We start from the raw sequence: 16,821 nt of genomic DNA on the forward strand, positions 1-16,821 counted from the left end.
TGGGTCCTCAGATCCTCAAAAGGTTTTACAGCCGCACCATCGAGAGCATCCTGACGGGTTGCACCACTACCTGGTATGGCAACTGCTCGGCCTCCGACCACAAGGCACTATAGAGGGTAGTGCGTACGGCCCAGTACATCACAGGGGCCAAGCTTCCTGCCATCCAGGACCTCTATACCAGGCGGTGTCAGAGAAAGGCCCTAAAAATTATCAAAGACTCCAGCCACCCTAGTCATAGACTGTTTTCTCTGCTACCGCACGGCAAGCGGTACCGGAGCGCCAAGTCTAGTTACAAAAGCCTCCTAAATAGCTTCTACCCTCAAGCCATAAGACTCCTGAGCAGCTAATCAGCTGCTGCTACTCTCTGTTATTATCTATGCATATCTATGCATAGTCACTAAAACCTTATTTGTTCATCATTGTGAATAACTCACCACAGGTTAATGAGAATGAGAAGGGATTTCTTGAAATGATGCACATCACTCTGCAATGTTGGGTTGTATGGGAGAGAGTCTCAGTCTTAAATCATTTTCCACGCACAGTCTGTGCCTGTATTTAGTTTTAATGCTAGTCAGTGCCGAGAATCCATTCTCACATAGGTACGTGGTTGGAAAGGGCATCAGTGTCTTAACAGCGCGATTTGTCAAGGCAGGATACTCTGAGTGCAGCCCAATCCAGAAATCTGCCTGTGGCTTCTGATTAAATTCAATTTTCACAGAACCGCTTGTTGGAATTTTGATGAGGCTCTCTTGTTCAGATATGGGTAAGTGGACTGGAGGCAGGGCATGAAAGGGATAACGAATCCAGTTGTTTGTGTCGTCTGTTTCGGGAAAGTACCTGCGTAATTGCTCACCCAACTCACTCAGGTGCTTCGCTATATCACATTTGACATTGTCCATAAGCTTGAGTTCATTTACACACAAAAAATCATACAATGATGGAAAGACCTGTGTGTTGTTCTTGTTAATGCAGACAGAGAAGAGCTCCAACTTCTTAATCATAGCCTCAATTTTGTCCCGCACATTGAATGTAGTTGCGGAGAGTCCCTGTAATCCTAGATTCAGATCATTCAGGCGAGAAACAACATCACCCAGATAGGCCAGTCGTGTGAGAAACTCGTCATCATGCAAGTGAAAATTATGGTCAGTAAAGAAAACTTTAAGCTCGTCTCTCAATTTAAAAAAAAAACGTGTCAATACTTTGCCCCTTTATAACCAGCGCACTTCTGTATGTTGTAAAAGCGTTACATGGTTGCTGCCCATATCATTGCGTAATGCAGAAAATACACGAGAGTTCAGGGGCCTTGCTTTAACAAAGTTAACCATTTTCACTGTAGTGTCCAAAACTTCTTTCAAGCTGTCAGGCATTCCCTTGGCAGCAAGAGCCTCTCGGTGGATGCTGCGGTGTAGCTAAGGGTCGTCGGGAGCAACTGCTTGCACACACGTTACCACTCCTCTATGTCTCCCTGTCATGGCTTTTGCGCCATCAGTACAGATACCAACACATCTTGACCACCAAAGTCCATTTGATGCCACAAAGCTGTCCAGTACTTTAAAAATATCCTCTCCTATTGTTCTGTTTCCAGTGATTTGCAGAAGAGGATGTCTTAATTGACCCCCCATAAACGTAACGGACATATACCAGGAGCTGTGCCAGGCCTGCCACGTCTGTTGATTCATCGAGCTGTAACGCATAGAATTCACTGGCTTGTATGCGAAGCAGTAATTGTTTCAAAACATCTCCTGCCATGTCACTGACGCATCGTGAAACAGTGTTGTTTGATGAAGGCATTGTCCGTCTAGTTTTTGTTGGCCTTTTCATCACCCAAATGTATAGCCGTGTTGGAAAATCTAAATGAACTGTTTGAAAATGTGTATCACATTTTTATTTGGCTTACCCCCGACGGCATTGCACGTACACCTGGGGGTACGCTTATCTCAGTTTGGGAATAGCCGATCTAGTTCAATTGTGTCATGATTCCACATTTGGATCCGTTTGCATGTTTCGATGGGGGACTTTTATTTTGAAGGCAAACCACCGATTCCATGAGTGTGCTTACGCTAATGTTGTTCACGACACACACATGAACTTTACAACTACCTGGGTACACTACAGTTTTCAGGATCCTTTGACGCGGTGACTTGTTCACCCAAGCAACTAGGCCTATTCGTTGATGGAATGAGTTCATATTGGAATGCTGGAAAACTATTCGTGCCTTATTAGTGAGTGTAGATTGACCTAGCGCGCAGTAGTTTTGGATATCATGGCCGTTGATAATCAGACAGTTGTGTACATTTCAGAACAGATAGTTATTTTGATTTCGTGTGCCCTGTCTTTTTTGGGCTCTTTACTTATTATCTGTACGTACATCATTTGGCCAGATTTGAGGACAACGCCGAGAACACTTCTGGTCTACTTGTCCGTGGCTGACTTTTTGTCTGCGGGCTCGTACGCATACGGAGTTTGGAGTGTCTTTGAATCAAACTCTGTGGATTGCGTCGTTCAAGGAGCGATATCTACTTTCGCCAACACAAGTTCGTTTTTCTGGACTGTCGCTATCGCTATATATCTGTACATTTTAATCGTCAAGTCGAATCAAAGACAAGCTGACAGCTTCGTGTTATGTTTTCACGTTATCAGGTGGGTACTTGCGCTTGATTCATTTTCATATCATAATAATAACAGTTGTATAAACTGTGAAATGTTTTGATTGATTAGATTTAAGTTTGGGATAGGGTCTGTGAAATATCAAGGCCAAGAGTCACCTGATCCAGCTATGTTGTTTCTCTACTCTAGTATGACGCGTTTATGAATATTCATGAGGAATATATTACCTTCCCATACCTGGGCATTTCAGCACTTCTGACGTTAGGCTATTTCACCATGTAACTTGGTATTAATTCCGCGTTCACATGCGAGTCGCAACTATGAAACTGACATTTCCAACCTTCTAACTGGTTGTAGTTATGCACGTGCTGCGTTCAAGGAGTCAGCAAGTCAGACATTTCCGAGTTTTCTAGTTCGGACTAGCATGTGAACGCGGCATATAAATAAGGTCACCTGGTATTGTACATATGGTAGAGGTATTATACATTGTACTATAGTGTAAACTATTGATACTGTTTCAAACCTTATGAAAATTAGACTTTGAGCATCTTCGGGGCTACACCTGAAGCACCTGCACGCCTATTGTCTCCTGTTTACTCAATTAGGCTAAATTAACATCCAATTAATACTCAATTAATGGTCAATTAATACCCAATGACACATTAGAGAATGTTTTGCAGTACACCTTACACCCAGTCCACTGAAATAATAGTTGAATAGACACCACAGAAACACATGGTAGGTTTTTTATTGATAAACAATACAGAAAGGATAGTCTGCCTTTTGGACAATTCTTCACTGAGTTGCTATTTAAGCAATAAGACCTGAGGAGGTGTGGTCTATGGCCAATATACCTCTGCTAAGGGTTGTTCTTATGCACGACGCAATGCGGAATACCTGTGTATATTGGCCATATACCACAAACCCCCCTTAGGTGCCTTATTGCTATTATAAACTGGTTACCAATATAATTACAGCAGTAAAAATATATATTTTGTCATACCTGTCATATACGGTCTGATATACCACGGCTGTCAGCGCTCGACCCATCCAGTTTATAATTTTTTTGTATATAACATCAAAACCCTTTCTCCACCCCAGAGCCCAGGCAATGGACATGCCTTGTCACAATGTGTGTTGTGTTCTATAATGAATTCTTCAGTGATCCCTTTTCTATTGAACCTCACACAACAAGGTACATAGTACATGGATAATAATGTTAGAGGAATTTCATTCCAATGTGTTCGTTAACCAATTCAATTAAAACACTCTGTCCGTTTCTAAGAATTTGTAAGGTTCTTATTTGCATAAAATGGACAGAGACCGGCCACCAAATTAATCAATAGCTTTTATTCTCGAGAGCTCTGTTTATCATTTCCGGTACATTGGTTTATATACCTCACATTTCGTCATAAACGTCCCTCCTCCTCTCAGATACAATGGCAACATAGTTCACAAGTCTTCTTCTCATACATTGTCCGCCACCTGTTATACAATCTACTACAAGGCCAAGGTCTCTCCCCTCCCTGGGTGGGGAGACTTCCACCCCTGTTATACAATCTACTACAAGGTCAAGGTCTCTCCCCTCCCTGGGTGGGGAGACTTCCACCCCTGTTATCAGTTTCACAGTGGTCACAAGTTGTCTGCCACAGTTCCTTGCCTGCTAACAGTCCCTCTTTCTTATGGACAAACATTCTCCATCAGACAGGATATAATTCTGTTAGTTATAATTCTACGTTAAATGTATAAATCCTTTAGTCATTATTCATAAAATTCCCATAACAAATAACAAACGTACAGTTGAAGTCAGAAGTTTATATACACCTTAGCCAAATACATTTAAACTCAGTTTTTCACAATTCCTGACATTTAATCAGAGTAAAAATTCCTTGTCTTAGGTCAGTTAGGATCACCACTTTATTTTAAGAATGTGAAATGTCAGAATAATAGTAGAGATGGATTTATTTAAGATTTTATTACTTTCATCACATTCCCAGTGGGTCAGAAGTTTACATACACTCAATTAATATTTGGTAGCATTGCCTTTTTAAATTGTTTAACTTGGGTCAAACGGTTCGGATAACCTTCCACAAGCTTCCCACAATACGTTGGGTGTATTTTGGCCCATTCCTCCTGACAGAGCTTGTGTAACTTAGTCAGGTTTGTAGGCCTCCTTGCTCGCACATGCTTTTTCAGTTCTGCCCACACATTTTCTATGGGATTGATGTCAGGGCTTTGTGATGGCCACTCCAATACCTTGACTTTGTTGTCCTTAAGCCATTTTGCCACAACTTTGTAAGTATGCTTGAGGTCATTGTCCATTTGGAAGACACATTTGCGACCAAGCTTTAACTTCCTGACTGATGTCTTGAGATGTTACTTCAATATATCCACATAATTTTCCTTCCACATGATGCCATCTATTTTGTGAAGTGCACCAGTCCCTCCTGCAGCAAAGCACCCCACAACATGATGCTGCCACCCCCGTGCTTCACGGTTGGGATGGTGTTCTTCGGCTTGCAAGGCTCCCCCTTTTTCCTCCAAACATAACGATGGTCATTATGGCCAAACAATTCTATTTTTGTTTCATCAGACCAAAGGACATTTCTCTAAAAAGTACAATCTTTGTCCCCATGTGCAGTTGCAAACCATAGTCTGGCTTTTTTTATGGTGGTTTTGGAGCAGTGGCTTCTTCCTTGCTGAGCAGCCTTTCAGGTTATGTCGATATAGGACTTGTTTTACTGTGGATATAGATACTTTTGACCCTGTTTCCTCCAGCATCTTCACAAGGTCCTTTGCTGTTGTTCTGGGATTGATTTGCACTTTTCGCACCACAGTACGTTCATCTCTAGGAGACAGAACACGTCTCCTTCCTGAGCGGTTTGACGGCTGCGTGGTCCCATGGTGTTTATACTTGCGTACTATTGTTTGTACAGATGAACGTGGTACCTTCAGGCGTTTGGAAATTGCTCCCAAGGATGAACCAGACTTGTGGAGGTCTACAATTTTTTTCTGACGTCTTGGCTGATTTCTTTTGATTTTCCCATGATGTCAATCAGAGGCACTGAGTTTGAAGGTAGGCCTTGAAATACATCCACAGGTACACCTCCAATTGATTCAAATGATGATGATGTCAATTAGCCTATCAGAAGCTTCTAAAGCCATGATGACGTTTTCTGGAATTTTCCGAGCTGTTTAAAGGCACAGTCAACTAACTGTATGTACACTTCTGACCCACTGGAATTGTGATACAGTGAAATAATCTGTCTGTAAACAGTTGTTGGAAGAATTAATTGTGTCATGCACAAAGTAGATGTCCTAACCGAGTTGCCAAAACTATAGTTTGATATCAAGAAATTTGTGGAGTGGTTGAAAAAACGAGTTTTAATGACTCCAACCTAAGTGTATGTAAACTTCCGACTTCAACTGTATATGTGATTATAGGTGCCAAGTCAGACTTTGGTTCCAGTACTATTTGAAATCATTTGTAATACTTTATCTGGGTTTGATTGAGCTTGCCTGCTGCAATGAAAGGAATAGAGTAGTTGCAAAAGTGCAACCCCCATCCTGCACTCCAGACAGACCAGAGCAAACGCTGAAATTATTTGTAAGATGTTGAATAGTATTTGAACCAAGTTTTGATCCCAGTACACTTTTTAAAAATATAAACCAGCTCAAAAGGGAGTAGCAATACAGTTGATTGAGGTTTCTGTACCTTCAGCTGTGACCCAAATCCTACAGCGCATTCGGAAAGTTATCAGACCCCTTTTTTCACATTTTGTTACGTTACAGCCTTATTCTAAAATGGATTCAATTGTTATTTTCCCCTCATCCATCTACACACAATACCCCATAATGACGAAGCAAAAACAGTTTTTTAAATATTTTTTTTATCCTTATTTAAAAAAATATTCAGACCTTTTGCTATGAGACTTGAAATGGAGCTCAGGTGCGTCCTGTTTCCATTGATCATCCTTGAGATGTTTCTACAACTTGATTGGTGTTGTCTCTACCTTCTTGCCCTTTGTGCTGTTGTCTGTGCCCAATAATGTTACTGCCATGTTTTGTGTTGCTGCCTTGCTATGTTGTTGTCTTTAGGTCTCTCTTTATGTTGTGGTTTCTCTCGTCGTGATGTGTGTTTTGTCATTTATTTATTTAAATATAGTTATATATGTATGTAAATTAGAATATATATACATTTTTGTCCCCGTCCCCGCTGGAGGTCTTTTGGTCGTCATTGTAAATTAGAATTTGTTCTTAACTGACTTGCCTGGTTAAATAAAGGTTTAAATAACAAAGAATTGGAGTCCACCTGTGGTAAATTGCACTGTCAACTGTGCCAACTGTGGCACAGTTGACAGTGTATGTCAGAGCACCAAGCCATGAGGTCGATGGAATTGTCCGTAGAGATCCGAGACAGGATTGTGATGAGGCACAGATCTGGGGAAGGGTACCAAAAAATGTCTGCAGCATTGAAGTTCCCCAAGAACACAGTGGCCTCCATTCTTAAATGGAAGAAGTTTGGAACCACCAAGACTCTTCCTAGAGCAGGCCGCCCGGCCAAACTGAGCAATCGGGGGAGAAGGAGGTGACCAAGAACCCGATGTTCCTCTGGAGATGGTTGTCCTTCTGGAAGGTTCTCCAATCTCTGCAGCACTCCACCAATCAGGCCTTTATGGTAGAGTGGCCAGACGGAAGCCACTCCTCAGTAAAAGCCACATGACAGCCCGCTTGCAGTTTGCCAAATGCCACCTAAAGGACTCTCAGACCATGAGAAACAAGGTTCTCTGGTCTGATGAAAACAAGATTGAATAGTTTGGCCTGAATGCCAAGTGTCACGTCTGAAGGAAACCTGGCACCAATCCTACAGTGAAGCATGGTAGTGGCAGCATTATGCTGTGGGGATGTTTTTCATTGGCAGGGACTGGGAGACTAGTCAGGATCGAGGGAAAGATGAACGGAGCAAAGTACAGAGAGATCCTTGATGAAAACCTGCTCAGGACCTCAGACTGGGGCGAAGGTTCACCTTCCAACAGGACAACGACCCAAAGCACACAGCCAAGACAACGCAGGAGTTGCTTCGGGACAAGTCTATGAATGTCCATGAGGGGCCCGGACTTGAACCCGATCGAACATCTCTGAAGACCTGAAAATAGCTGTGCAGGTCCCCTCTAACCTGACAGAGCTTGAACGGATCTGCAGAGAAGAATGGGAGAAACTCCCTAAATACAGGTGTGCCAAGCTTGTAGCTTCATACCCAATAAGACTCGGATGTACTGGCCGAATGCACTGTATTTATGAAATGTTGGCCTTACCCATGCCTCCTTTAAGACTCTGTAATGTTTCATCTGTATGTGCTACAAAGCAAAAATGAGTCATATGAAGGTTTACCGTTTTTGTATTTTGATTTTGAAAACTTTTTTTCTACATTTAATTTATAAATATAGAAAATGATACATGAATATTGAACTATTTTTGATTTTGTACATTTTTCAATATATATTTTGAACATAATATACTCTACAAGCATATGCGTTCCAGAGTGGGATTACTGGGGGGGGAGGGGGGAGATATTTCAGTACTTTTTGTATTTATTCGTTTGCTAAAATTGAAACCTGTTTTTGCTTTGTCATTTATGGGGTCTTGTGTGTAGATTGATGAGGGGGGGGAAAACGATTGTAATCCTTTTTAGAATAAGGCTGTTACGTAACAATGTGTAAAATGTCAAGGGGTCTGAATACTTTTTTTAATGCTCCGTATATAATGCCCTGGTCAACAGTAGTGTCCTATATATGGAATAGGGTACCTGAAAGGAATGAGTCCAGAAATATCCTTCAATTATATAACGAGTCATGAAATGTTAAGAGTGAATTGAAGATGTTGGCCCTCAGTGAGTGGAAGATTACCTGAACACGCAGGGCGTCACGGTCTCCCTCAGTGAGTGGAAGATTACCTGAACACGCAGGGCGTCACGCTCTCCCTCAGTGAGTGGAAGATTACCTGAACACGCAGGGCGTCACGCTCTCCCTCAGTGAGTGGAAGATTACCTGAACGCGCGGGGCGTCACGCCCTCCCTCAGTGAGTGGAAGATTACCTGAACGCACAGGGCGTCACGCTCTCCCTCAGTGAGTGGAAGATTACCTGAACACGCAGGGCGTCACGCTCTCCCTCAGTGAGTGGAAGATTACCTGAACACGCAGGGCGTCACGGTCTCCCTCAGTGAGTGGAAGATTACCTGAACACGCAGGGCGTCACGCTCTCCCTCAGTGAGTGGAAGATTACCTGAACACGCAGGGCGTCACGCTCTCCCTCAGTGAGTGGAAGATTACCTGAACACGCAGGGCGTCACGGTCTCCCTCAGTGAGTGGAAGATTACCTGAACGCGCGGGGCGTCACGCCCTCCCTCAGTGAGTGGAAGATTACCTGAACGCACAGGGCGTCACGCTCTCCCTCAGTGAGTGGAAGATTACCTGAACACGCAGGGCGTCACGCTCTCCCTCAGTGAGTGGAAGATTACCTGAACGCGCAGGGCGTCACGCTCTCCCTCAGTGAGTGGAAGATTACCTGAACACGCAGGGCGTCACGCTCTCCCTCAGTGAGTGGAAGATTACCTGAACACGCAGGGCGTCACGGTCTCCCTCAGTGAGTGGAAGATTACCTGAACACGCAGGGCGTCACGGTCTCCCTCAGTGAGTGGAAGATTACCTGAACACGCAGGGCGTCACGCTCTCCCTCAGTGAGTGGAAGATTACCTGAACACGCAGGGCGTCACGCTCTCCCTCAGTGAGTGGAAGATTACCTGAACACGCAGGGCGTCACGCTCTCCCTCAGTGAGTGGAAGATTACCTGAACACGCAGGGCGTCACGCTCTCCCTCAGTGAGTGGAAGATTACCTGAACGCGCAGGGCGTCACGGTCTCCCTCAGTGAGTGGAAGATTACCTGAACGCGCAGGGCGTCACGCTCTCCCTCAGTGAGTGGAAGATTACCTGAACACGCAGGGCGTCACGCTCTCCCTCAGTGAGTGGAAGATTACCTGAACGCACGGGGCGTCACGCTCTCCCTCAGTGAGTGGAAGATTACCTGAACGCACGGGGCGTCACGCTCTCCCTCAGTGAGTGGAAGATTACCTGAACACGCAGGGCGTCACGCTCTCCCTCAGTGAGTGGAAGATTACCTGAACACGCAGGGCGTCACGCTCTCCCTCAGTGAGTGGAAGATTACCTGAACGCGCGGGGCGTCACGCTCTCCCTCAGTGAGTGGAAGATTACCTGAACGCCAGGGAGTCACGCTCTCCCTCAGTGAGTGGAAAATTACCTGAACACGCAGGGCGTCATGCTCTCCCTCAGTGAGTGGAAGATTACCTGAACGCCAGGGAGTCACGCTCTCCCTCAGTGAGTGGAAAATTACCTGAACACGCAGGGCGTCATGCTCTCCCTCAGTGAGTGGAAGATTACCTGAACGCGCAGGTAGTCACGCTCTCCCTCAGTGAGTGGGAGATTACCTGAACCCGCAGGGCATCACGCTCTCCCCAGAACTGCTGATGTGTGCTTCAGTATCACAAGTGACGCAATGGGCTTGTTGAGCATTGCGGATGACAGTGCAGGCGACTACCGACCGACTGATCTACAAATCACCTTGATCATCATAAATAACTGCTCACTTATTATTTTTTTTAGATCAGTCAGTCAGTTACCATTTACCCCCAATGCATCATGGATTTGATTCTCTCGAACATCTCATCTTCGGTTTTAAGGCTCAACATGTAAAGGGGTAGCATGCTGAAATGTTAGCCTTGATCCACACTGAGTGGTTCTGTTTCGTATAGTGAAATAAAAGCAATTCAGTTTACATACAGGGTGCTGAAATGTTACACTGTGTGTGACTCGTGACTTTTCAGGAAATGAGTTGCAGATTTTGGGGTTGCACTTTCAACATGTAGGCTATATAGCGAGGCCTAAGCAGCTTTCCTTGGTAGCATGACATAGTTGCACATAATGATCACCAGACTTTAGAGGAAATGTGTGGCTGGCAAGCTTGTCAGGGGGTTCACAATGATATGTTCATTAATTCATTCATTCTGCTCATCCATCACCGCTTCCTCTTCCCCTGTCTTCCTCTTCCCCTGTCTCTTCCTCCTCCCCTGTCTCTTCCTCCATCTCTCCCCTCCCCACCAGCTGGGGCATCCCTCTAGGTATCACAGTAGCAGCTCTGTCACTGGGCCGTATTGGCTACGATGCATCGGAGGTGTCTGTGGGCTGGTGCTGGGTGAGTATCCAGGCTCCAGACCATGTCCTGTGGATGCTGCTCACTGGGAAGATATGGGAGTTCCTGGCCTATCTCACCCTTCCCGTTCTCTATGTCCTCATCAAGAAGCACATCCACAGAGCGGTGAGGATCTGTTACAATCTATACCCCAGTACTATTGATAAGTGTCACTGGGGTGAAATTTGAGAAGGAATGCATGTAATTTAAAAAATATATTTTAGACAAATTAAAGATTTATTTTTTTTATTTATTTTTTTTAGCTGAAGTCATGATTTCACTGCGGTTTTACATTGATTTTTGCAGAGTTCTCAAGGTGGCTTTACTAATTCCAGTGTAGACTATCACAAACATTTTCTCCATGGCAGGTCTCAAGCACATTTAGCCACTTGATAAATATTCCTGTTTTGTCTCTGTCGACCAGCATGCGGCTCTGTCTGAGTACCGGCCCATCCTGGCCTGCAGTCCTCTGTCCCTTTCCAATATGGCCGACAGGAAGTTGACCCTTATCCCCATCATCTTCATCGCCCTGCGTATCTGGAGCACCGTGCGCTTCCTGCTGATGCTGACTGACTCCCCCGCCAGGCAGAACCCTGTGCTCGTCACTCTACATGTGAGTTTGTATTGGCACATCTCCAGGCCTCATGTTCTATCCTCACCAATGATTCTCAAAACCTGCCGCAGCATTTGTGCAGCATGTGTGCAGCATGTGTGCAGCATGTGTGCAGCATTTGTGCAGCATGTGTGCAGCATGTGTGCAGCATGTGTGCAGCATGTGTGCAGCATGTGTGCAGCATGTGTGCAGCATGTGTGCAGCATGTGTGCAGTAGGGTTTCTGTTAGCCGGTAATAGCCGACTTTTGTCCGATTTAGAAAAGCCAATAAATAAAAATGGCACCGGCCCATTGTCCAGGAGAAGAAACAATCCCATTGTGAAATAATGTTTTATAGCCTCTTCATTGATGGAAATACATTAGACTGGTCATGCTTATCGGTCTGTAGGTTCATTTAGCAAAATATAGTGGAATTAAATTGACGTTTGTGCAGTATATTCGTATCTTATTTACAGCATACAGATACATGGCCTTTGAAAATATATTAGACAGAGCAAGAGCTGTTGCTACAGCATCTTATGGTGCTTTCAAGACAACTGCGAACTCGAAAAATATGAGGTCAAATCATGACATCAGTGATCTTCAGGTCGGAAAGTTGGACCTCTAGAAAGAGGCTTGACTTCCCGAGTTGGAATTCCGAGTTGGATGACCATTTGAAAACAACTTTTCCCAGTCGGAGCTCGTATATCAAATATCAGTACCTAACTGTCTATCCATCCACCAAACCTCTCTTTCCTTCATTCATCTTTACATTCATCCTTTAGTCATATATCTGTCCGTCCATTAATGGTTGAATCTGTTTCTCTAGGGCATTGGGAATACCTTCCAGGGAGCTGCAAACTGTATCATGTTTGTCCTGTTCACCCAGCCAATCCGCTCCCGTCTCCTCACCATGCTCTGCTGCTGCTCCTGCAGGGTCGGGTCTGGGGCCTCCCTCATACCTTCCAACACATCCAACCACAGTGGTTTGGTCCTGGATGTGGAGACCCCCTCACAACCAGAGGACATCCCCAATACCAGCCCTCGTGGCTGGCCGGACGGCTGCTGACCCTGGGTCTGAATGGATGGACGGAGCACACTCGCACCCTGGCTGGCTTTCTGAGACACTTTTCACAATATTGAGCCGAGCTGTACTTGGCTGGCCTGGTTCCACATCCTCTGCTATAGATGCCTGGTGCTGTGTGAAAGGAGAACATCAGAGTTAGCACTGTAGTGTGAAAAGGGCAGGTCTAATAATGTGGGGGGGGGGGGGGGGGTTGGAAACAAGCTTCCTTACTGCAGTCCACTCATTAATGCAAGTGCCCCCCCCCCCCCCCCCAAGGGAGGGTCGCAAATTCTGCAGACGTGTGCACGTTGTACGGCCTCTCCTGACAGGCCACACACTCAACATGCACTTTAGGTGATGAGGATAATTAAAGCACGCATGTCGTTTTTATTTGTTGGTTTTTTTTGGAAGAGATTCCTTGCTGTGCTCAGTCACTAGCATTGGACACATTGGACCATCCATAAGGGTGATCGCCAAGGTCATTCTAGTGGGGAAGTTGTACATAGGGGCTCTGTTCAAAAGTTGTGCACTATATAGGGTGCCATTTAGGATGCACATGTGGATGTATTTTTAAGGGGTTTTTCCAAGGCAACATTTTATATTGTTCTTACTTATCGGTGTCTTCCTATTCTTGTATTAGAGCAACAGACACTGCACAGTGCAATTTAATATTGTTATTTTTATACCGGGTTATCGTTGAGTTTATAGCATTGTTTAACAATGTACTTTGTATCTCAAATTAAATGTTGCATCTACTGTTTTGGTAAATGGCACCATATCACTACTACCAATGACGTTTACAAAAGCCACAACCTACTGAAAGATGGCGTGGAATTTGGCTGTACGAAGAGTCTATGTTCTGAAAAGGGCTCTCACGCAACATGGTATATTGGTAAAGAGGAAAGTAAAAGTTGTGCCTTATCAATAGCCTTCTACTTTGCCAAATCTCTTTCTACTTTATTTTTTATTACTGACGTTTTTTGAAATGTAAATCATAATAAAGACTAATAAATCCACTAAAGACTGATCTCTGAGCTACAACTATCATTTATCCCTCTGTCAACTAGATGTCTTGAACAATGTATTTTAATTAGGCGATTCATTGCTTTTTGCAGAAAAATAACATTTTAAAGCCTTTTATTTAATTTTCTTTTGCTGATGTGTCAGGCCTGGTCAAAAGTAGTGCACTATATAGGAAATAATGATCAAAAGTAGTGCACTATATAGGAAATAATGGTCAAAAGTAGTGCACTATATAGGAAATAATGGTCAAAAGTAGTGCACTATATAGGAAATAATGGTCAAAAGTAGTGCACTATATAGGAAATAATGGTCAAAAGTAGTGCACTATATAGGAAATAATGGTCAAAAGTAGTGCACTATATAGGAAATAATGGTCAAAAGTAGTGCACTATAATAGGAAATAGGGTGTCGTTTTGGATGCAGACAAAGTGCTGCTGTGTGTAGGGGGAGAACTGCTCTCGACCAGCAGTGATTATTGTTTAATTGACCTTTCCAGAGGTCAAGTAGCTGTTGCAGAAGTCACTGATTGAAGAGGGAGGATGGTTGGTAAGTTGATTTATTGATCATTGCTGTCGTCTCTCTAATTGTGATTGATTAGACATGTTATGTGAAGGAAAAAGAGGAAGGTTTTTTTTGTTTTGTCACAAGACACACAGAATAGTTTTTGTGTCTCTGGCTTGGTGGATGTGGTCCTCTGTGGGCAGTCTAACACTGTATGTGGTGTCATTTGCCATGGGGGATCAGTCAGTCCTTCTCCTTTAAGGCCCTAACCAAAACATACAGTCCCTACATTGTGCTCTTGATGTTGCAGTTCAGTTTCCCTTATTTATTATGGGGTCAACAAACAATGGATTATTTGTTTAATAACAACAACAACAAAGCCATGAGGATAGAACCTATTCTAGCCTGGTGCCAGATCTGTTTGTGCTGTTTTGCCAACTCCTATGGTCATTGCAGTGGAGGCTGCTGAGGGGAAGAAGGCATAATGGCTGGGAACCATGTATTTGATACCATTCCGCTGCATCCATTACCACGAGCCCGTCCTCAACAATTAAGGTGCCTCCAACCTCCTGTGTGTTGTCACGTCATACGAGTTTTCTGTAGATCTGGGATCTGTCCTTGTGGAAGGAAAGGCTATGGTTATATGTATCAGTTCTGTTTTAGATGGCCGAGCAGTTAGTCTCGAAACCTAGAGGGTTGCCAGTTTAAATCCTGCGTCTGACAGGGGGAGAAAAAAAATCAGGTGAGAATTGAGCTGTCAACCTTAGGGTTGCTAGTATCAAATCCTAGATGTCATTGCCTGTCTGCTGTTGTGCCCTTAAGCAATGCACTTAACCTATCACAACAGCTGCTCTACGGACATCCCACTGTGCCAGTCCCCTCTCCAACCTGTGTGTGTGTTTCAGAGGGTTTGGGATAGAGCGGAAGTCACATTTCGGTTGCACCTTGTGTACAATTGACAAATAAAGGGATCATATTGAAATTTTATTTTCCTTCAGCTATATAGTATAGTTGACCTTTTGATCTATAGCCAACAGTCACAATGACCAAGCATGATGATGGCTTGGAGGCTGTTGAGGAAGTGTAGTATCTCGTCCCAAATGACACCCCATTTTCTATATAGTGCACTACTTTTGACCAGGGCATTTTTGGGACACTGTCCTAGGTCTGTTTATGCTGATGAAAACGGACAGTAAACTGTTTTGTACCCTTGAGAACAACCAAGGGAGGGGAGGGGGGAGGTGTAAAGACGCTACTGCATTTTTGTCCACGCATACGTCCCAAATGGGACCCTATTCCCGATTGTAGTGGGCCTCTGGTCAAAAGTAGGGCACTATGTAGGGAATAGTGGCCCATTTGGAATGCTGGGTCATACTATGACTTAATCCATTGTGTTGGTCTTGGGAGTGATCGGGCACATTTGGCTGACATTGAAATGGCTGTATGCCCATAGATAGATGGGTTTTTCTCTCTGTCTGGTTGATGCCTATCGACCCACTTCATTCATTAACTTATGACTGGGACCTATTGGAGCAGAAGGGCTGGGGGGGTAGGGGGGCATTTACACACCATCTTAATGCAAGGCCTTCTACTCACAACAGTGTCCATTACAGTGTGTTGATGGCTCTTTGAACCAATGCCAGGTTGAATGTATTAGACCGAAGGTTGGAGGGGGGAAAAAAGGGGTTTGGGTCATAACGTGAAATATCTCACTTGTTAATTAGGGATGAGATAGATAAGATGACTGAGAGATGTTTTCACCACAAACTAATGAGAGATCAACAGCGTTTAATGCTGGAGGTGGACGGTAATAACCTCTTCTCAAGTCTATTCTTTCAGTCTTGCCAACTTGGCAATTAAATGTAGACCAAAGACAAAGTATTCAATCTAGCTAACAGCATTGCGATTTTATGCACAATGACATGTACAATACACAATACATGTGATTGAATCATACTTGAATCAAGCATACTTGAAGGGGTGGCAGGTATCCTAGTGGTTAGAGCGTTGGGCCAGTAACCGAACGGTTGCTGTATCGAATCCCGGAGCTGGCGGGGTAAAAATCTGTTGTTCTGCCCCTGAACAAGGCAGTTAACTGTAAATAACAATTTGTTCTTAACTGACTATCCTTTTTAAATAAAAAACTACTGGTTAGGATAACTAATGTGTATTGCCTAATAGATCGACAGCGCCATCTTTAGGGCACAACCGGTCTGTAACTACACACAGTCTCTGCTCTGGAACGCCTCTGCGGTTTAGCACCGTGTGTAGATACTGACAAGTCCATAGAGCTGGACTGCAATATATGGCCAGTGGGGGGTGCCAACATTCTGTGCAAATGTATATATCAAGGGTACTACCAAAGACAATACAGTATGAAGATAGGCTAAAACTGCTTCTCCAATAGAAATCCCCGATCACACTTGTAGGCGATGTCACGGCGACGTTGGCTAGCAAAACTCAGGTTCACTTTCTGAACGTCATCGTGTCTGCGCATGTACAGGCAGTAAAATCAGAGTCACTCCTTGCGATATAAAGTTGATTTTGACGAAAAAGACATTGTCTCGAATCTAGGTTGTGCCTTTAGATTTCGAGAAAATTAACAACTGGTCTGTTTCGCAAGTGTTACCGGAAGTCTTATGATGTTGAACCTCTGGGTTTAGAAACTCTGTGCAAGTACTGTAGTTTTCTGCTACATTCCAAATCAAATTGTATTCGTCACATACACTCGGTTAGCAGGTGTTAATGCGAGTGTAGCGAAATGTTTGT

General features: G+C 44.0%; 1 protein-coding gene across 1 annotated transcript; it reads left to right on the plus strand.

Moving 5' to 3' along the window:
- Nucleotides 1–2,101: 2,101 nt before the first annotated feature.
- Nucleotides 2,102–13,555, plus strand: gpr157 (G protein-coupled receptor 157). Its single transcript, XM_039007514.1, has 4 exons — nucleotides 2,102–2,640; nucleotides 10,783–10,996; nucleotides 11,295–11,483; nucleotides 12,292–13,555. The coding sequence occupies exons 1-4, from the start codon at nucleotides 2,264–2,266 to the stop codon at nucleotides 12,529–12,531; spliced, it is 1,020 nt and encodes a 339-aa protein (XP_038863442.1). The 5' UTR covers nucleotides 2,102–2,263; the 3' UTR covers nucleotides 12,532–13,555.
- The last annotated feature ends 3,266 nt before the right edge of the window (nucleotides 13,556–16,821 follow it).

The sequence above is a fragment of the Salvelinus namaycush genome, chromosome 14, assembly GCF_016432855.1.
Source record: "Salvelinus namaycush isolate Seneca chromosome 14, SaNama_1.0, whole genome shotgun sequence".
In the NCBI taxonomy this organism is placed as follows: domain Eukaryota; kingdom Metazoa; phylum Chordata; class Actinopteri; order Salmoniformes; family Salmonidae; genus Salvelinus; species Salvelinus namaycush.

Bases quoted from the DNA above. Each gene is read 5' to 3' on its own strand.
- gpr157 (XM_039007514.1), top strand. From the start codon at position 2,264: ATGGCCGTTGATAATCAGACAGTTGTGTACATTTCAGAACAGATAGTT. The intron at 2,641-10,782 runs GTGGGTACTTGC...CCTCCCCACCAG, and splicing joins TTATGTTTTCACGTTATCAG to CTGGGGCATCCCTCTAGGTA. The intron at 11,484-12,291 runs GTGAGTTTGTAT...CTGTTTCTCTAG, and splicing joins CTGTGCTCGTCACTCTACAT to GGCATTGGGAATACCTTCCA.